Source organism: Hemitrygon akajei, chromosome 11 (genome assembly GCF_048418815.1).
Source record: "Hemitrygon akajei chromosome 11, sHemAka1.3, whole genome shotgun sequence".
NCBI lineage: Eukaryota > Metazoa > Chordata > Chondrichthyes > Myliobatiformes > Dasyatidae > Hemitrygon > Hemitrygon akajei.
Genome location: NC_133134.1, coordinates 127,290,076 through 127,312,025, shown reverse-complemented (window position 1 = coordinate 127,312,025; position 21,950 = coordinate 127,290,076). Strand labels below are relative to the sequence as shown.

The window sequence follows — 21,950 nt, the reverse complement described above, 5'->3', positions numbered from 1 at the left end:
ACCTGATGGGCTCCTCATTCACTAGTTACCTCTGTGATAACATTACAGGCTGCATTCCATGTACTGGAGACTGAGGGAGAGTGGGAAATCTCAGGAAGGAAGCAGAGACAGACCAATCGGCACAGAGCCTGTGCCCAGGATCTTCAGAAAGACTCCATCAATTATAAACAATGCATTCACAGGCTAATCAGTCAACACTGAGAAAGGCAATATTTGAGTGCAGATTAGTGTCTGGATTGCCCTCTTCATGTAGTCCAGATGACAGTGACTCTCAATTCCATGGGCATTGGACTGGTCCTGATTGGCTTATTTTTCAATTGCAGGTAAGTCATCCAGATAAATGATTTTTTTTTGGTGTTGATTTAGGTCAGAAGAAGGTGACATCTCAGGTGCTATGATTTTTCAGCATTACCAGGTTTCCACCATTGAGAATACTCTTGTACCCTTCATGTCTCCCTTTAATTATCCAGATATTTTCCTCTGTGGATCTTGTGAAGAATTTCATCATGGTGAATGCCATGATTTCTAGCAGTATTCACAACTCATTAGTCATTAAGGAATACACATTGCAGGACATTTCCACAGACAAACTCTGCTTGAAGGGATGAATCCTACGAGTCAGGGCTACTTTACACTTCTGATGTTCCTTAGTTCTGCCCCCACTCACAGAACTAGGTGTCAATACATTGAGAATCATTTTCAAAAACACAACTGGCTCCTAATGATGTGATTCTATTGCTTATATTGGGTGGCCTGCAGTATGTACCCCATTGAGGTGAGAAGCACTCATCATCAACTGTTTATATATCAAAGCAAAATCTAACTATATCTAAACAGAAAGCCATGATATTTGACAGAAGAGATACATATGTTAGCACCTTATCCATTTGGCAATTTCAACATCCAAGCAGAGCTTGGCAATGTCTTTGTATGATTGCAACAAGGATGCCCCCTTTCACTTTGACTACTTTGATGATGTATGAGAATAAGCCAGTCTTAGATTGCTCTTCCAGTGAACTGAAGGTGTAATTTCAAATTGCTAGCTGTGTAGCACAAATTAGAAAGGCTGCAGTGATAGGTGAATCAGTGTGCTAAATTTGGATAGTAGACAGCCTTTCAGCAGACTGGATAGACAATGGCACCCAAACTACACCATCAACTGTACCACCTAGAAAGGCAGATTTGACCTTGAATCACAGACATCTGATCCCAAACTGGCAGGTGTGTTTACAGATATTTTTAATTTCTCCCTCTCCCAGTGTAGAGTGCCCTCCTGCTTCAAAACATCCACCATCGTCCCTGTACCTAAAAAGACCCAGGTAATATGTCTGAATGACGAGCGTCCTGTTGCTCTCACCTCAGTAATAAGCAAATGCTTTGAGAAGCTGGTCAAGGACTACATCTGCAGCATGCTGCCACTTACTATGGACTCCCTACAATTTGCAGCCGACACAACCGATTGACAGATGAAGCATTAGCAACAGCTCTACACACTGTCCTTACACATCCGGAGAAGAGGGATGCTTATGTGAGATTGCAGTTGGATTAGTGTTCAGCATTCAACACCATAATTCCCTCCAGGCTCCACAAGAGGCTCACAGACCTTGGCCTTCACCCTGCCTTGTGTAGCTGGTTCCTGAATTTCCTGTCAGATTGCTGGCAGGTAGTATGAGTTGGCTCCCTCACCTCTGCCCCTCAACACAGGTCCTCCTCAGGGCTGTGTACTAAGCCCCCTCCTTTACTCTCTGTATACCTAAGACTGTGTCGCCACCCACAGCTCCAATCTGCTCATTAAATTTGCTGACGACACTACACTGATTGGTCTAATCTCAAATAATAATGAGGCAGCCTACAGAGAAGAAGTCATCACCCTGACACAGTGGTGTCAAGAAAACAACCTCTCCCTCAATGTCGCAAAAACAAAGGAGCTGGTTGTGAACTACAAGAGGAATGGAGACAGGCTAACCCCTATTGACTTCAATGGATCTAGGGTTAAGAGGGTGAACAGCTTTAAGTTCCTCAGCATAAACATCACTGAGGAACTCATGTGGTCTGTACATACTGGCTGTGTAGTGAAAAAGGCACAAGAGTGCCACCTTCACCTCAGACGGTTGAAGAAGTTTGGTATGGGCCCCAAATTCTAATAACTTTCTACAGGAGTACATTTGAGATCATCCTGACTGGCTGCATCACTGCCTGGTAAGGGAACTGTCCTTCCCTCAGTCACAGGACACTGCAGAGAGTGGTGCGGACAATCCAGTACATCTGTAGATGTGACCTTTCCACTTTTCAGACAATTTAAAAAAGACAAGCATCTAAAAAGGGCCTGAAGGTTCATTGGAGACCCGAGTCACCCCAACCACAAATTGTACCAGCTGCTACCATCCGAAAAACAGTACTGCGGCATAAAAGCCAGGACCAACAGGCTCCGGGACAGTTTCTTCCACCAAGTCATCAGACTGCTTAATTCATGCTGATGCAACTGTATTTCTGTGTTATATTGACTATCCTATTGTACGTAATATTTATAATAGCACATTTAGACAGAGGCATAACATAAAGATCTTTACTCCTTATATATTTGAAGGATGTAAGTAATAAAGTCAACTCAATTAAATTCAAAGCTTCACTTTGTGCCTTGGTGTCAGCTGGGTGTAATCTGAGCAGGGCCTTCCTCACAATGAAGAGGTCTGTGAAGAGGTGCATGCTTCTGTTCTTGAAAAAGAAATTCCAGTTCTCGTGTGCTATCTCCTGTCTGGCAACAGGGACAATGTCTGTTCAGATCTCACAGCTCTTGCAAAGGAAGCAATCTGTTGGTAGTATATGAAGAACATCCTTCTGCTCTAGCTCCAGAAGAAGTGCTAGTTGCTTCTGGGTTGCATCAATCCATTGAAGTCAGCAGTTTTATTTCCCTGAGAGGCATCCCTTTGCTTAGTGAGGACATCAGACTGGTCCCTGGTTTAAAGCCCAACTTGAGGACATCACTACAGGAGTTCCTCAAGGCAGAAACCATCTCAACTGTTTCATCAATGAAAATCCTTCTGTGATAAGATCAGGAGTGTGGAAGCCTGAGGGTGATTGTACAATGATACAGTCTAATAAAGCCTATAGCAAGACCAGACAACATTTAAAGCATAGGCTGATAAGTGGTAAGTAATATTCATGCCACAGTAGCTGTCTCCAGTGAAAGAGTTTGCCGATCCTAGGCATTCAATGATATTACCATCACTGTATGCACAATAAACATTCAGAGAATTACCTCTGAAGCTTTTCTACCATCTACAAGTCAGGATTGGGAAGGAATAGTTTTCACCAGCTTGGATGACACAGCCAACATAAACTCAAAAAGAAATCCTATCATATCAAAAAGCTTCACTTTAATTTCAAGGACATTTAACAAAAATTGATGTATTAGGATAGACTTTAAATTCTTAATGACTGACATTTTGCATCTTCTCACTGCTGCTCTATGAAACTTAGGATCTTCAATATACAGATAAATGCTGAACTATAGACACAAGAAACGGCTGAGGCTGGAATCTGGAGTTTAAAAAAAACAAACTGCTGGAGGAACTTAATGGCAGAGGTATAATCAATTTTTCAGATCAAGTCCTGCATCAAGACTGAAATCCTTCAGTTGGTATCAGCAATTCCCTGTCCAACCACAGGGTGCACTGTTTCATTAACTTTCCAAGAGTTAGAAAGTTCTGAGATGCCTTTACACAAATTTGATGGACAGGCACAAATGACTCAAGAAATTCGGTTGTTTGAAGTTCCACAGGCACTTCATATACACTCAAAGTTTTCTGATCTCTGAAGACAATTAATTGCTTTGTGCTTGGATTACATAATGATTTAAGCAAGGATGCTGAGATAACTCAAGGTCAGTTTATTGATCCCTGTTAGTTATTGACACGTGTTTCTTTTTCCTCATTATTGGAGTTTGATAATGAATCTTATAAACCTCTAATTTCAAAATAATGTTTAACTTGATACAGCACACTCCACAGATTATACTTCTTGTACTGGTAAACTTTTATTATCTAGCTTTGTTTGCAGTTGCATTCACGGAATAGTTACGACTCAAGATATACAAGCTCTACCCCGATTAAAGTATAAGAATTTTATACATGCTTGCTGCATCCAGTTGATGATTCATTAAAAACTTATCCTGCTTCAAACGCAGACAGATGCTTGGTAGCTGTAATTTAGTGGTTTAATTAATTTCAGATTAAAATTAAATCCATTATAGAATGATTGTGTTCATTATTAGATTCAATTAGAGATTATATGGAAGAAATAGGAGAAGCAAAATCATGAGAGAATTATATTCTGCGTGAGGAACAATCTCCATTAGCTTTGTACACTTTATCCCTTTTAGCTTCAATTTTATCTCCCTCCAGGTGGTGCAGTTTGCATTGCCTACTTGAGTAAAATAATTTGATGCCACTTAATATGAAAATCTTTTGTTTTTCCTTGAGTATTTTTGCTCAGGAATTGTTTGGATAAAACCTATTGTTTATTTTTTGAATACTTTTGCTCATAAAGATCTGTAATCTGTGAACCCAAGCAGTCAAAAGATTATGAATGTATAGCCCATGGCAAACACATATTCACTGAAGATAATAACTTTAATTATGAATTCTTCCCAACTCCCCAGTTCTTGAATACCCACTTCTGATGCTGATTTAGTTAATGCTAACTCCATAAGGACAAAAGCTTGAAAGGTTCACAAACGCCTGCACTTGCTCCCTACCCTTACTTACCATACTCCCTTCATCATTCAGTATGATTTATCAATAAGCTGTTTGATCAGACAAACATGAAAGAGAATATGATTCACTGATGCTTTTGCTTTCCCTTCTATTTTGGAGTGTATACTTGCAATGAGCTACTAAGTATTGAACTCACCCAAGAACAAAGTAATTAATATTCTGAATTATTAACTAAGGTCAAGATTTGAATCTAACCTCTGCTAACTTTAACAGCAGATGCAAGGTGAGTCTAGGATCTCAGATTACAACTATCAAGATAGTTTGTTGTGGGGATGGTCGCACTTCAAAGGCAACTGTGCAAAATAATCACACTTGCGGGACTAGAGCTGTCTATAGAACACAGCAAACAACACCGGATTCTACTTCATCACTGAATTTCAGTTAATTACACTGGGGCTCCATACCAGAAATATACCCATATTACATTGCCCACCTTTGAGTTTCAGTTAGAGAACAGGTAGGTTTTCTGTTTTTTGCACCGGAGGTGGGGTGAATGGTTGTCAATCAGAAAGCTGAGAGGTATCCTGTAGCACTAAGGCTGATGGAGCACTGGACTCAGAATAGAAAGCCCTCTCAGAGAGCTGATCATCAGATGGCTGTTGCTGTGCTGTCGAAACAACCACTGGAAGACTCTGTATAATCACTCCTGAAGTGCTGATGCCAATACTGGATACCAAAAGACTGTTTGTTTCCTCAGACTGGGAGGGAAATTCTGTAGCTGGAGAGTTATGAGATGGGATTTGTAATACTGAGCAAGTAACGCTGGATGGAGCACCTGCTGGAACAAGAGAATAGGTTTGTTTAGATTCCTCAATCTGAGGTGATGAGGAGGAGAAGATAGGCGATGTTGAGGATGAGGAGGCAGTAGCAATAGTTTGGTTAGAATCACTAACTACAGTGACTTCTCTGCTTTCCTCTTGAATGAGGGCATTGAAGCCATCCAGATCTGAACAATTGATTGTAGGTTCAGTGATGAATGATTGGTTGTTTGAAGATTCCTGGCTAGCATCTGGTGTGGTCTGCATTAGAGCCTGATGAAGATTTTCTGTAGAACTTGAATCAACTGGGCTAAGTAAAGGGCCTTCCTGTTCTAAAGATGAGCTAGTTTCAACTTCATTCTGGGATATTGTCTGTTGGGTTGGAGCAATCAGGCTGACCTGTTGTAACAGTTGCAGCTGGCTACTAGAGGTTACATCATCCCCATCTGGGCTGGATTCAGACACCACAGAATCTCTTATTGTAGGATGTTCACTTACAGTTTCTTGAACAATGGGGTTAGTTGGATTTAGCTGGTGGCTAACAATAATATTCACCTCTCCTTTGCTAAAGGATGTGACTGATCTTGATTGAAGATCACTAGGCATTGAAGGAGAATTGCTTTGGTTATTATGATGCATCTGCAGATGTAGAACTCCTAGTTCACTGCTTTCACTGCTGTGGGACAAATCACGATGTTGATTCTTATGGCTGCGTAGTGAATCTTCCCTGACAAAACTTGCTTCACACAAGTCACATTTGAAAGGCTTTTTGGCATCCAGTTTGACCACTAACCTTGAACTGTTTTGTTTATGACCATCAATATCTTTCTTCCCTGCACCAGTCTTGTCCTTACCTATATGATGTTTCTTCATATGCATAAGTAGATTACTCCGTTGCTTTGAATCAAAGCAGCAAAATCTGCATCTGAAAGGTCGATCTTCAGAATGAATTCTTTCATGTACCTTCAGAGATCCCTTACTGGAACAGGAGTAGCTGCATTGCAAGCACTTTATCGGCTTATCTGGCTGGTGAGACCTCATGTGCTGCCGAAGAGTGGATTTATTGCCACACTGGAAGTCACAGTGAGGGCACTTGAAAGCATTCTCTATGCTATGCTTCACACGGACATGAGATCGGAGATTTCCCTTCATGGCACAGCGATAATCACAGTAGTCACACTGGTACGGTTTTTCACCAGAATGGATGCGCATATGTCTCTTTAGGTCCGAATTGATTTTAAATTTAGCATCACACAATTGGCATTGGAAAGGAGCATCACCTGGGTAGTAGAGCAGAAATATACATACAAGATTATACAAGGCATGCTTCAAAACTAAACTTAAAGGTGAACAATATGTAATCTTAGACACCACCAGGTTTATACAAGACAGCATTAAAATCGAATAATTTAATTATCTGATGCTATTGGCAGTCATTCATAAAGAACAGATTTATGTTTCTGCATATGCCAAATTTCATGATGACTAAAACCGAAAGTGACAAATGCTTTAAATTATTCTAGCAAATAAAATGTGCTTTCCCGCTCTGTTTCAACATTCGACTCTTTCAAATGTTCTTATGTCATCAAACTTCATGCTTTACAAGCTTCTTTTAAATGCTTTCAGCAGAAATTTTTCAAATATCTGCACGGGAGACTGTGAAACTTGATCAATAAATCATAAGACAAGATAATGTGATTTGGATAGATCACAAATGGCAATGGAAAAAAAAATCATTGAGAGTGTGCGACATAACAGTACATGAAGAAGGAAACAGCAAAAGAAATAAAAATCAATGACGTCAAACATGAGAGCAAAAACAGAAAGTAGCTCAAGGCAAATTAATAGATTGCAATAAGCAGATAACAATCTTAGAGTATGAAAATAATAAAAAGCAGTTTTTCTGGCTTTTAAAAATAAACTCATAACTGAATAAACATAATTCTATATTTATGCACAAACTTTGATAGCTAAGAATATAAAGCCACACACAGCAGGTGTCAAGCATTTTCACATTTCTGTTCTCAAAAGTCTAAAAATTCTAAACATAGAATCAGTTGGTTACTGGAATGTTTTAGGGAGTTTCCATTCAAGTTTTATTTCAATTTGCTTTTCTAATTGTATTATATTATCTAATGTTTTACTATTACAGGAATTATTTATCTTTAGATTGGTTGTTGATATTAATGAACAATGGTTAAGAATGGTTAATGCACACAATACAAATCTTATGTTAAGTCAGAGAATGAGTATTCTAATTGTAATGTGACCTAAACTAATTGTCTATTATAAAATATTAGCAATATCATTTGCACATGTACAGCAGATTTGGAGTATTGGCCCTCATAATATCATAGTGGTAGCATTCAAATTTTACCACAACTAATAATCACCAGCAGCGGCTATGCACATAAACAATAGAGAGCCTTGATCTGACATTTTGCTCAAACCAACTTTGGCAAGTATCAACAGAGATATGGCAGTTGTCTACACCCATAGTCTGCTGATTTATCACGACAGAATCTTAGTTCTACAATTATTGTTTCCTGTGTGGTCTTTCAGTACATCATAATATACTTGTCATACTGTTTTTTTCTGTTTAGCAGCAGAGCATGTTTTACAGTGAAAACCCTACAGTACCTAATCAGATACAAGCACCACCCAGTGTAGTAATTATACCGAGAAACATAGAAAACCTACAGCACAAAACAGGCCCTTCAGCCCACCAAGCTGTGCCGAACATGTCCTTACCATATACCTGTCCAGGAGTCTCTTAAAAGACCCTATCGTATCCGACTCCACCAACGTCACCAGCAGCCCATCCCACGCACTCACCACTCTCTGTGTTAAAAACTTACCCCTGATATCTCCTCTGTACCTACTTCCAAGCACATTAAAACAGTGCCCTCTCGTGCTAGCCATTTCAGCCCTGGGTAAAAGCCTCTGACTATCCACATGATCAGTGCCTCTTATCATCTTATACACCTCTATCAGGTCACCTCTCATTTTCCATCACTCCAAGGAAAAAAGGCGGAGTTCATTCAACTACCTAGAGATTCCAAGGATTTGACCCTGTATCTATACAATAAGCAGATAACCTCCCTGTGAAGTTTATACCTTGTATGCCCCAACTCCGTGAAGTTTGCACCTTTTCTGCTTCCTCCCTTTGAAGTTTACACCATGTCTGCTACCTCTTTTCAAGGAAGAAGCAGAGGTTCCTCAGAGCTTCCTCATGTACAGTAGGATAGAGGTGTAAAAAAGATTTTACATCATAGTAAAGATGAGTCTGCTGGGACCAGGTAATTGGACACTGAATGTCGCGAAGCTCGTCAGCTGGATAGTGGGAAAAAAATGGATGTGAGGGGAAAGAATAATTCTGATAAGGCAAAGGCATTCTAAAACCGTAAGTCTTCCAGGTTTGTTCTTTTTGTAGATTTCAGGGAGGAGAAGCAAGTCCAAAATATACAGGGCTGGGATACAGTAAGAGTGGAAACTGTGGACAGAAGATCACCTAAGGAAATGAAGTCCATGACTGTCAGGATGACCATGGCTGATGTTCAGTGATTGGTTCATTATCCAAAGGGAGGAATGAGATGCTCAACAGCCGATGGCTGGCTTCTACAAGAAAGTCTCCAGACCACTTTAGCACAAACTTTGTTTAATGACAACATCAGGGCTAGTTCTTAGTGACTGGAGTGCTGCAAGCTCAGAAGAAAGTAGGTTAGAATACAAGAGGGGAGTGGAAAAAAGGTCTCAAGTTAGCTCTCAATCACCGTCCATCTGATCAAAGACACCGTTGACAATACCATCAAGTACTCATAAATTCAGAGGAAGTAACTTCAATGGAAGATCTGCAGCAGTCAGAACAACCTAGAGAAGAAACTGAAATGGTCCAATTAGGTAGCTCATCACCACCTTCTCAAGGGCAAGCAGGAGTCGGCAAGAAACTTTTGCCTTGTCAGCTTCATCCATTCCCTGAGAAATGGATCAATAGATAAAGCTACTGAGTGGGTCCTTCTGTAAAGATCAGCATTAACAAATGCCTAGAACAAGACTGTATCTGGTTCAAATATTTTGTTCATGTTCAGACACTGGGATGACCACTTGACTAAGATATCCTAAAAGGTTGGCAAAGAGCTAATGGAAATTTGGGGGAAATAATGTACAACTGCAACAATTTGTTCCCTCATCTAAGCAGCAGCAGCTGTACTATATTTAAAAGCAGACCTTTCAGAATCAGAAACAAAATCAGATTTACTATCTCAAATTTGTTGTCCTGTGGCAGCAGTACAATGGAGAATCAAAATTACTATAAACTGTAAGATTAAAGAAATACTGCACAAAAGAAGTATAATAAGGTAATCTTCATGGACTATAGAGAAATCTAATGACATAAGGGAAGAAGCTGCATGATTCAGGTTCCTGTCCCTACTTCCTGATGGCAATAATGAGAAGAGGCCATGTCCTGGATAGTGAGTGCCCTTAGTGATAAATGCTGCCTTTTGAGCAAAGCTTCAGTGAAGAAAACAACTTAGTAGAAACAGACAGTGAAAGTTAGAGAGTCATATGGCATGTAAAAGGTCCTTTGGCTTAACTTGTCCATACCGACCAACTGTCTAGCTGAGTAGGTCCCTTTGTTTGTCCCATAAACCTCTAAAACTTTTCTGTTCATGTACATGTCTAAAAAGCCTTTAAATGTAATGGTATCCACCTCTGCAGCTTCCACTGGCAATTTACTTCACTTACCCACCATCTTCAATGCCATCTTCATCAATCTGTCTACATGTCTTCACTTTCAGGAAACTATGTACTTCTGTCCCTAGATTTCTGTTCTAGAACACTTTCCAAGGCCTTATCATTTACTCTGCAAATCATACCCTGGTTTATCTTACCAAAGTGCAACACGTTACATTTGTTTGAGTTAAATTCCATCTGATATTTCCACAGCTGATTCAGATCCCATTATAATCTTAGATAAGCCACTTTGCTGTCCACTATACCATCAGTTTTGTTGTCATCCACAAACTTCCTAAATCATGCCAACTACATTCTCATTCAAATTGGTGATATAGATGATAAGGAACGGCACCAATCGTTTGGATACACCTCTAATCACAGGACTTCAAAATGAATAACAACTCCATTACCATCCTCTGACTCCTTCCACCAAGTCAATTTTGTATCCAATTGACTAGTTCACCTTGGAACCCATGTGACTTAATCTTCCAGACCAGCCTACTATTCAGAATCTTGTCAAAGGCCTTGCTAAAGCCCACATAGACAATGTCCACTGCCATTTCTCTTCATCACCTCATCAAAAAAACTCAATCAAATTTGTGAGACATGATTTCCCACACACAAAACCATGCTGACTATCCCTAATCAGCCCTTGCCTTTCCAAACTCTGGAAGATCCCATCACTCAGAATGTTCTCCAGTAATTTTCCAGCTACTGTTGTTAGGCTCACTGGATTGTAGTTCCCCGGCTTGTCAATGCAGCATAAAAGTTCAACACCCCTTGTTTTCAAGTACCTAACCATGGCAAAAGATGATGTAAATAGCTAATCAGCAAAATCCTTGTGGAATAAAGAATTCAACTGGCAGACAACAGGAGGCTCAGAGTCACTCCTATGGACTGAACGCATGTGCTTAGGCTCGAATGCTGGTCCTGTCCTCCTGATCTGCATTTTGCAACCCCAACATTCTTTTCTCTTGGTTGTTTTGCACATGTTCTCAGTCTTTCAAGGCTCCCATTCCCTAACTGACAGGGAATTTCGTTTACACCTTATCTTTATAGTCATCATGGTTATACTGTCAGACATTACCTTCCCACCCAGTACCCCTCCAACATTCCTTACTACTTTATAAAACTCTTTTTGTCTCCTTTTTCATTCTGATGAAGGGACTCTGACCTGAAATGTTGACTCTGTTTATTCCCACAAATGCTGCCTGATCTGCTATTTTAAACCATTATCAGTTTTTGTTTTAGATTTCCTGCATCTATAGTTTCTTTGATTTTCACAACTGGATTGAAGAGTTTGTTTTGCTGTCAGAAGATATGAGGAAAGAGGCTTTGTTTTGCTGCAGGAGAGTTTAGTATCAAGAGTTTACATAGTTTAAGCAACCAAGAGCAAGAACTGTGGTTTTGAATGTATTTTTCTTGTTTGAATCAGTATTATTAATTTAGTAAAAATTGCAGGTCATGAAATTTAACTTAATAGACAAGCTGGCATAACGGTTAGTGTGATGTATGTGGCTCTCATTTCAGTAGCACCAAGAACCAGCCCTCACGAGCTAACCATAACTATGATCCAGCTCAACCTTTATATGTATGCCTTTTCACATACGCTGACTTCCTGATGACACAAACTTAAATACAAGAGATTCGGCAGAATTTTGATTCATCAGGACTGGACGGGAAGAGAGAAAATCCAGAATAAGACAGTGGGGTAAGGGGAAGGAGTACAAAGTGGCAGAAAGGAGAAGCGAGGTGAGCAGAAAAGTAAGCGGGTGGGGGAGAGGAGATGAACTGAAAAGCTGCAAGGTGATAGGTGGAAAATACAAAGGACTGAAAAAGAAGGAATCTTATAGGAGAAGGCAATGAACCACGGGAGAAAGGGAAGAGGAGGGGCACCAAAGGAAGGTGATAGGCAGGTGAAGAGAAGAGAAGTGGTAAGAGGGGAGTCAGAATAGGGAATGGAAAAAGCGGGCAGGGGTAGGGTAAAGAAATTAACAGAAGTTAAGTGAAATTGATGTTTAAGCCGTCAAAATAGAGGCTACCCAGAGATACAGACTTGCTCCTCCAACCTGAAAGTGGCCTCATTGTGATGGTAAAGGAGGCCATGGACTGACATGTCGGAATGGGGTGTGGAATTAAAATGGCTGGCCAGTGGGAAATCCAGCCTATGATAGACGGACATAAGACTTACCAGTGTGAGAGCGAAGATGAATAATGAGCTGACTGGAGCTATGGCTGGCATAGGGACATATCTGGCATTTAAATGGACGCTCATCAGAGTGGATCCTGAGGTGCTTTTTCAGGCTGCTGCTGTCAGCAGCAGCATAATTACAGTGCTGGCACTTGTGTGGCTTCTCTCCAGTATGTGAACGATTATGCATCTTCAGCTTATCTAGGCGACTGAATCTCTTGTTGCAAAGATCACACTTGAATGGTTTTTCACCTACAAAACAGAAACTTGAAATGATAAATTTGGAAAAGAAAATTTGCCTAACTATGAGCTCGATTTCAGACTGTATGTTCTCATCTAAACATGTTGTAACTTCATTTGAGGTAGGGCATGCACACATTATTAACTATTAGAATCAAGTTGGAAGTGATGAAATTCATAGCAATTAACTAACTATTCAGCCTCAGAGTACTGCGTAATCTAATATACTGTCAAAAAATGAAAAGACAGGTTAAAATAATTCTCTTTTAAATAAGCATATATACACTGAAATAAGTCTCAACCTGAAAGAATCATTGTAAATATTTTAAACATGTTTTGCAAAATGAAATGCAGGAAGAGTACAGTAATTGTACAAATAGGAAATAAACAAAATCAGGTGGCAAATGAAGCTATGGGCCCTTCATTCACCCTCTCTTTCTAAATGCAGCACTGGTAAAAGATCACAAGATAACAGAGAAGAGAGATCATATCAGTGCCATCCAACTATCATCATATCACTTGCCCGACTACTACAAATTTGCGAAGGCAGATATCTACTCCCCTTAGGGAAGTACCAAGGAAACTTTTCATGGAACTGGGAACAGATGCTTTAACATTTATATTGTAAATTGAATAATGAAATAAGGCTAGCTATTAAATTATTCTATTAGTTCAGTAAGCCAGAGGCAATCATGCATTACATTACAATTACAAGATCATCTATTGAAAGGGGGAAGAATCAAACACTACTTCCTTCATAATACAAATTACAGAACAGTACAGAACTTACTAATCAGCCTGCCTAAACTTAAAACCAAATTGTTTATATATGAACATCATCAAAATTATCCTGCAGAACACCACTAATCCAGTCAGAATACGACCCCTTGATCACTGTTCTTTGTCTTTTATGCCTAAACTAATTTTGAATTCGTAGCTATTGTAGCTGCCAAAAGAGTATTTACAATGTTTTATTAGGGAAGACAATAGTAAAATCTCCAGTGAACTATAAACCAGGTGTCATTTTCCCCTACACCAACTGGATTACTTTCTCACAAGTAAAATCACTGGAAATAATTGAATAGTAAAGTTACAATAAATTAAAAACAGAAACCGTTGGAAATAGTTGACTGGTGAGGCACCTGTGGAGTGAGAAGCAGGTTAATGGTCAGTTCTGATTAAATGGTCAGTTCTGAAGATCAGACTTCACAGATGTAATCTGATCTTCTATTTCCAGTATTTCCTGCCTTTATATTAGATTTCCAGAACCTGTAATGTTTTGTTTTTCAAACAATACAAGAAGCATGTCTTACCTGTGTGAGTTCTTAAATGTCGATCTAAATCTTTATTTCCATGGGATGTTTGAAATGCACAACCTAGAGGCAAAAATAAAATTTGTATACATTATATGAAATAACTTCTTCGATTCTCCCAAAGACTCATCAGGTTAGCATTGCTTGATAGATTTTTAAGCAGTAGAGACTGAATGTATCTTGTGTTTGCTTTAGAATTAGGTTGTTAACTATAAGCAGAAATGGTGACTGCTACAATTGTCGTTGATATCAAATTCCAGGTAGAGCAGAATTTTAAAAAAATCTTTTGTTTTCATTTTTGCTTGTACCTCCCACTGCCACCATCAACTCCCACACCTCTCTTGCAACCATCACCCCAACATCTTCCCCTCTGGAAAGAGTACAACTGATCATGTTCCATTCTGGCCTTTATACTCCATCTTGATTTCCATCATCCTACCATTGACTGCTTTGTTTCCAACATCTAGGGAAACTGTTCTTGAATTATCAAACTGTTCCTGTTCTTTTTTATAATTCTCTCTTCTTTGCAGATTCTTCTTGCTATGATGACATCTTTTTTCAGCTGGCCTGATAATCTTGTGACTTATAAAATTTTGATTGACTAAACACCTTTATTTTAATATATTGAAGGTTTTGTATAAATTCAGGTTAATGTTTACATTTCTGAATACTAATCATTGAGGGTATGATAAGAACTGGCTGTGAAGGACACACAATCTTTCACATTAGCCTGGGAAATGAGGCCAATGCTGATGGCTAAGCAAATGCCGTGATTTTAGGAGAGAAGAAAATGAACAAAAAGGCTTACGTATTATGCCTGGGAAATTGAAGGTGAAATATGATTCCAAGCCATGTGGATTAATGCATGAATTCAAACACTGGGAGAAAATACAAACTATGTACCTTCTCATGGTGAATATAAAATAGAAAATGTGGAAATTTTGAGGAAATATTGTCTTGCAAATCACATCATTGGCAAAAAAAATATCAATTTTGTTTAAACAGTGATCTACATTCAATCTCATTGTATCAAATTCCAAGCACAAAATCTATTAAAAGAAAATAACTCCAAAGTTATCTCTAACTCCTACTGTAATACTGAAATTTAACATACTTGTTGTAGCATAGAAGAGTTATTAATTTTCCACTTTATGTATAGAACTCACACAGCAACATTTTAGCTTCCACATTCAATCGCTGCATACAGGTTACAGTAATTTCTGTGGTGTACCACATATTAACTTGTGGCAGATTACAAGACCTTTCACGATCATGTCTATTCTAAAAACAGGTTATAATAAATTCTCTGTGTTCCAATTTTATTGAAATGGTCAGGGTGAATTTTCTTCTGAGAGTAAGTAGATAGACTGGATTTGTCAGTCCCCTGCAACAATGCTTGAATATATACTCCATGTCATACTGTCATAATCTTTGAAAAATGTGTGTGTTACCTATTCAGTGGCGATAACTGGACTTCTCACTTGCAATTCAAACAGAAGGCTACTGAATAGTGGCCACAATAAAACCTTTACAGGACCAAAAAGAATTAAGCTGAGGAGATTGGTTCATTTTTCAAGAATGCTGTTTCACCTGGGACACTTCACTACATTAAAGAGAAGTTGCTCTTGGTCTCATCCAGCATAAGCTCCAGGAATAGCAGGACTAAAGATAAGATACTGTTCGATAGATTTGCTAACTATGTCTGCAGAAAAAGAATCTCAAGGTTGTATGTGGTGACATGTATGTACTCTGATAATAAATTTTACTTTGAACTTTAAATGGGGCACAATTCAGTAATAAACTGAAGGTCTTTGGTTTTGTGCTGGTTCTATCCTGTTGCAGACGTGGCTACAATGCATTCGTACTCAGTACTGAAGACAGAAAGATGTGGCAACCCAGTACAAGGGTTCTCATGTTAACATGCTACATAAACAAATTACTTTGTAAACCTGAGCAGAAAAATTATTTGAAATTCTTTTGCCAACACTGCAGCAACTATTAAATATTAAGCAGCAAAATATTAATATTACTCGGGTTTTTGCTAATTGATGTAAAAAGTGCAAAAGAAACAAAACTGTAGTTTATAGGCAAGGAGCATTGAAGTGAAATGGAGTGAATTTCTAGACTATCAAAACTCCATTCTATAGACAATCCCCAATTATTGCATAGCGTTAATCACATACTTGAAGCAAGTGGTCCCATATGCAAGAGCTTCCATTCCATCAGTGGAGTGAGCAGCTTCAAGTTGCTGGGCATCAACATTTCTGCAGATCTATCCCAGGCACAATACATTGATGCAATTACAAAGAAGGCACGATAGAAACTATATTCATTAGGAGTTTGAGGAGATTTGGTCTGCACCGACGACTCTGACAAATTTCTACAACTTTCTAACTGGTTGCATCACCTTCTGGTATGTAGGGGCTGCTGCACAGGATTGGAAAAGGCCGCAGAAAGTTGCAAACTCAACCATGTCCATCATGGGCACAAGTCTCCCTGCCACTGAGGATATCACCAAAAGGTGATGCTTCAAAAAGGTGGCACCTATCATTAAAGACCCCCACCCCCAATCACCCAGGACATGCCCTCTTCTCATTGCCACCATCAAAGAGGAGGTACAGGAGCCTGAAGCCTCAATGTTTTAGGAACAGCTTCTTCCCCTCTGCCATCAAACTTCTGAATGGACAATGAATCCATGTACACTAACTTATGATTTTACTCCCTTTGCACCACTTATTTAATTTTATATACATTTCAATTGTGATTTATAGATTTATTATTATGCATTGCACTGTACTGCTGCCACCAAAAGTAGCACATTTCACAACATATGCCAGTGATATTAAACCTGATTCTGATTCACTGGGAGTGAAACTAATACCGCAGTTTTAAAATCAAAAAGCACAAAAAAAAGGTCTGGAAGAGCCAACAAAACTTTCTTCTGGAGAGAATAGTCTTCCAGCTTATAATAATTTTTCTCGATACAATCCTGGACCCTAAGGAAAGACTGCTAAAAGAACTCAGACCAACTCTCAATAGACAATTACTGGAATTAATGCTTCAATTTTTATCTACCATGTCCATTATGCCCTCAGGTTGTAAGTAGGCACTAGCAGGATTTGGCTTTTATTCATTGAAGAAATCTCACTGGGGCTTTTATCTATGGAGAAGTTGGGTAGAATCGAATTCAAACATTTCCTACCTCCCAACTCCACTCCACCCATTCCATTTCTTCGTTGTTATCTGGCAATGGGAAGGGTCAGGACACAACTGAATCATTAGCAAAATAATTTTATACTGAGTGTCTGTGTTGCATAAGCTAGAGTAGTGGTCGCCAACTCGTCAATTGCGATCGACTGATGGATCTTTGAGACTTTCCCAGTGGATCCCGAAAAAAAATAAAAATAAAAACACAAATACTGTTGAGAGATTGCTTCCGGGTTGCGGGATTTTAGGTTTGTTCTTTCTGCCCAGTGCGCATTTGTGTATCTCCCCCGCCACGTGAATACACAGTGTACTTCAGTGGTCCCCAACCACCGGGCTGTGAGGAAACGATGTGATTTGTTGAATTTGAATGCATGCGAGGTCATCAGTCACCTAAATGCAGTGATACCCTCGCGCCAGGGACTACTGGTTGGCCTCGGGTAACCAGCCGCCTCGCATGGCCGGCGGGAAGTGCCATTGCTACTGGCCTGGAGCGTGGACAGATGGGCACTGCCACTAAACCTCTTTAGCACACTGAATGTTCGTGGGGAACCCAGTGCTGAAATATTCGTGGGCTCAGGGTTTCATAAGTAGCAGAGCAGCTACCTCGCTGTGATCTACTGAAGCAAACTTTTGTCGGCCGATAGATTCTACAAGGAGGGCGGGGACACGCCCTGTCGCATTCCTCGCTCTGTTGCTCGTTCTCTCTGGACTGCGACTGCCATGGCCCCGGCACAGGGACCTCCGACCCTGACCTTGTCCTCTCACCCCACCCACGACCAGCCGCACCTGGCCAAGGTGTCTGGCGGCGGGTGGGCGGGAGGCTGGAGTTGGGGTCTGGAGGCTGTCTAATGAGGCAACGAAGCCCTCAAAACTGCTTCAGTACCCTGAGTCCAAGCACCCCGCACTTTAATACAAACCTACTGAGTTTTATTCCAGCGTTAAAAATGTGAGCAAGCGGGACAGCGGCTAAATGCCAAGAGCCACGTAAACTACGTATCGCTGTATTCCAGTCGTGTTTAAACCCCACCCCACCCCTGCCATCAGCCGGTCTGCAAGAATATTGTCAATATTAAACCGGTCCGCGGTGCAACAAAAGGATGGTGACCCCTGGTGTTCATACATTATTTCTACTTCCAGGTTGCCGGGTTTTACTTCCGATCTTTTCTGCCCCACTGCGCATGCGTGTAACTAATCGATTTGGAGTTGATCTTGCCTTTCACTATGACCGAGGTAGAGGATCTTGGGCTTCAACAGGTTGGTGACCACTAAACTAGAGCATAGCATGGTGCCACCTTTTAGTAGATTTGAAAGATTTTGGCCACAGTGCCAAAGCCGAAGCTGAATTTTCAGTGAACTCCCTACCTATACAGAATCATTAGCACTGAGATTTCATACGATCGGCAGTTAACTCAGATGATGAGTCATTTAAGAAAACCTGTACATACCAGGGTAACAGCACGTTAACTTCTTCAGTGATGTTGAATTTGATTTTGATGTTTTTGCAGTAAGTCTGTTGCGTCCTAGGGATAGATTGGCAACTGGACCTGCACTGCTGGTATTTGGTAGATAAGTCTGATAGCCTTGTTCAAAGCCAAACTCTGACAAACGACTGGAAGCTGCACAAAACAAAATATTTAACATATAATTAAGTGTTCTCCATTTCTTAGAACCTGTTGTTTTAAAAATACTTCTATTTTACAATGTATAAGTGAATGCTAATAATAAAGTTATAGCTCAATATTCCATAACATAAATGTAGGAAGCAGCTGACACACAATTTTGGTGCTTGGGACTATCAATTTTAGCAGTGCCTAGAATCTGATGGCAAAGCTTGCTGCTATCTCTACTGACAGTCAATTTTCTAAAGATAATCTATACCGTATATTCTGTAAAACAGAGGTAATCTTATCAGAATGAACCTAAACTCGGGGTAAAATAATGTTTAATAAAATGGGTCTCTCTGAACTTCAGATCTATTTTGTTGATTAGCATGTACAAAAGTTGGAAAGCTATCAAATGGAGAATATAAATACTTCGTTTGCTCTTTCTGTCCCAAATTAAATTAAACCTAATGAGAGTAAAAGTCAATTATATTACTTTTTACAATTAAAGGTATAAATAGTGGGTCACGATGACTATTTTACATCTAGAGTAATGCCACGAAATGCTGCTTGGCAATTATTAAATCATTCAACAGAACTGTATAAGATCATGTCAATAATAGTGTTTAGTTATCTATTTCAAAGCTGATAACCATGTAAGATCTCTTTCTCATCTATCTGCTTTTCTTCCAACCTTTCTCAAGGACCATGCAACTCACTGGATTATCATTTGACAGATGATAACTTGGCTATTCTTCATGGAAAAACACTAAATATTGAGCACCAACAAGTTATTTAATTTTAATGTATGGCTATAGCCAAGACTAATCCTGTCCTCAGTGCTGCAGACATAGAAAAATGCACAGATTTTCCAACAGTCAATATATTCCCAGACACTTCCCCTACTTATTTTTCTCTCAGTATTATCATAGAATTCCAAATGCTCCCTGACAACAAGCTCCAAGGAACACGCTATGTGGATAAAGCCTTCACTCACTATGCCATCAATGGAACCCAGTCGAGAAGTTCAGGCTTTTAGCTTGATCATGAACAAAATATGGTGCTGTAGATGTAAGTTACCCATGGCAGCTACTGAAAATGTGGTAAATGATAAGTGTACATGGTCATGAGATTGGATTCATTTAGATGATTGCTCGTCATCTAAATCCCCGATTTTACATTGAGCTTTCAAATCCAATCATATTTAAGCTGATCCCGTCACCTCATACTCGACTCTCTTGCACTAGTGAAAATGATAATTGCTCCAAATATGGCAGCAACCTTCAGCTGGAAAGCAATTCTGAATGTGGATCTCTTCTGTGAATACTGAAATTTAGAAGTTCTGTCCTCAGACATCACAAATACAAGCAGACTTATTGGGCAATGAGTTGAAGATTGGGGCAAGTTTATTCACTCTTGTCAATTGATTTTGAGGCTGACTGTGAAAAACAAAAATGGATAATTGGTCTACTCTAGTGATAAAGAAGGGCTTTGCAGAAATATTGAGCCATGTCATTATACATTATATTTTAAAAATCCTGTAGTTTATGCTGAATCGATATTGTCATTATGGCAATACATTTTGATTTACAATTGAGTAATGCAGATGGCTTTCTGCCATTACCCAGCTTGATGGAACTGCAGTTGGCGCCATCCTCACCTTACTAGTCATAGGTAGAGGGTCTCAGTAATGGCTTTGCTTTTCATACTCACAACTGTTACTTTGGGTTAATCCTTAGTGTTCCTCAAGATTAATCAGTGTATCTTTTGGATCTTTCCATTACATGTTGTTCAAAATTTAGAAACAATTCCTAGGCAAGTGCTGGCAAAAGCAGCTTTCCATACTTACCACCTCATTTGACCTCTCCACTTTCTCTAAACCGACAAAGTGTTTAATCTGACATTCAAAACTAAAAGGGCACATACTTCCTGTATTTAAATTTGTGGAAATCTGAAACCACAGACTCATCACAAATTCCATTCTCTATCCATTTAGTTCATCTTTCTCCTTAGTAAGCTTATTGGCAACATTGGTGTCATACTACATCTAGACACGAGTTTCATATTCCACATGTTCACCTACTCAAAGACAGCTTATGCTCATTTCTGGAAAATTGCCTATCTGTTTTTTTTAAAATGTATATTGAATCTACAATAAGAACATGGGTATTGCTGAAAAGCCAGCATTTATTGCCCATCCCCAATTGCCCCTGAAATAAATGACTACTTGGTCCAAACAGAAGATTAAAAAGAGATTTGTTAGTTTGCAGTTGGGCTCAAATGTAGGCCAAGCTCAACAGTGATGGGAAATTTCCACACACTGTTAGTGCTGATGCCTCACAGCTCCTGGTTCAACACTGACCTTGGGGATGCCACTACATAGTCCACATGTTCTTTCTATAAGGTTTTCATGCTCTTTGCTATTAAATCAATGAAAAAAACTATTCAAAGGGGATTTGATGGGGATGTGTAAGAGGGGGTAAGTTACAGGGTATCGGGATATAAGCAGAGGGGAATAGAACTAATAGAATTGTTTCCCTGGAAGCACATGGAGTAAATGGATAGAAAAGGCCTGCTTCGGAGTTATTACTATAAACGTTAATAAAACATATATACCGTACTTAACAGAATTTTCACTGATCCTAGCTTTTTATTCCAAATGTATTTACCTGAATTTAAATTCCCCATGGTGGGATTTAAAACTCAAATCTCCAGGTCAATGATCCAGGTCTCTCAGTACCAATGAATGCTAACACACTTTCCCTCAAGTTATCTGCTGCTGAAACATTGAAAATTCAGCATGTTATCTAAAACTTCGACAAATTTCTATAGATGTGTGATAGAGAGTAAACTGACTGGTTGCATCATGAACTGGTATGGAAATACCAATGCCCCTGAATGAAAAAGCCTACAAAAAGTAGCTAATACAGACCAGTCCATCATGGGTAAAGCTCTTCCTACCATTGAGCACCTTCCTACAAGGTGTGCTTCCCTCCACTGAGCACATCTACAAAGAGCACTATTGCATGAAAGCAGTATCCATTATCAAGGACACCCACCATCCAGGCCATGCTCTCTTCTTGCTGTTGCCATCAAGAAGAAGGTACAGAAGCCTGAGGACCCACACA

General features: G+C 39.5%; 2 protein-coding genes across 2 annotated transcripts in view; one reads left to right on the top strand and one right to left on the bottom strand.

Annotated features, from left to right (window-relative positions):
- Window positions 1-3,667: 3,667 nt before the first annotated feature.
- Window positions 3,668-21,950, bottom strand: part of zfp64 (zinc finger protein 64 homolog (mouse)) — a 50,477-nt gene continuing 32,194 nt past the window's right edge. Inside the window, exons 3-6 of the mRNA XM_073061641.1 lie at window positions 18,667-18,837; window positions 14,015-14,077; window positions 12,462-12,713; window positions 3,668-6,813 (exon numbers count right to left, since the gene is read on the bottom strand). Of these exons, the coding sequence (XP_072917742.1) occupies window positions 5,276-6,813; window positions 12,462-12,713; window positions 14,015-14,077; window positions 18,667-18,837 (2,024 nt within the window). The 3' untranslated portion in view covers window positions 3,668-5,275. The remainder of the gene's footprint in view (window positions 6,814-12,461; window positions 12,714-14,014; window positions 14,078-18,666; window positions 18,838-21,950) is intronic.
- Window positions 18,428-21,950, top strand: part of cyp24a1 (cytochrome P450, family 24, subfamily A, polypeptide 1) — a 78,741-nt gene continuing 75,218 nt past the window's right edge. Inside the window, exon 1 of the mRNA XM_073061643.1 lies at window positions 18,428-18,475. Coding sequence (XP_072917744.1) covers window positions 18,443-18,475 — 33 coding nt within the window. The 5' untranslated portion in view covers window positions 18,428-18,442. The remainder of the gene's footprint in view (window positions 18,476-21,950) is intronic.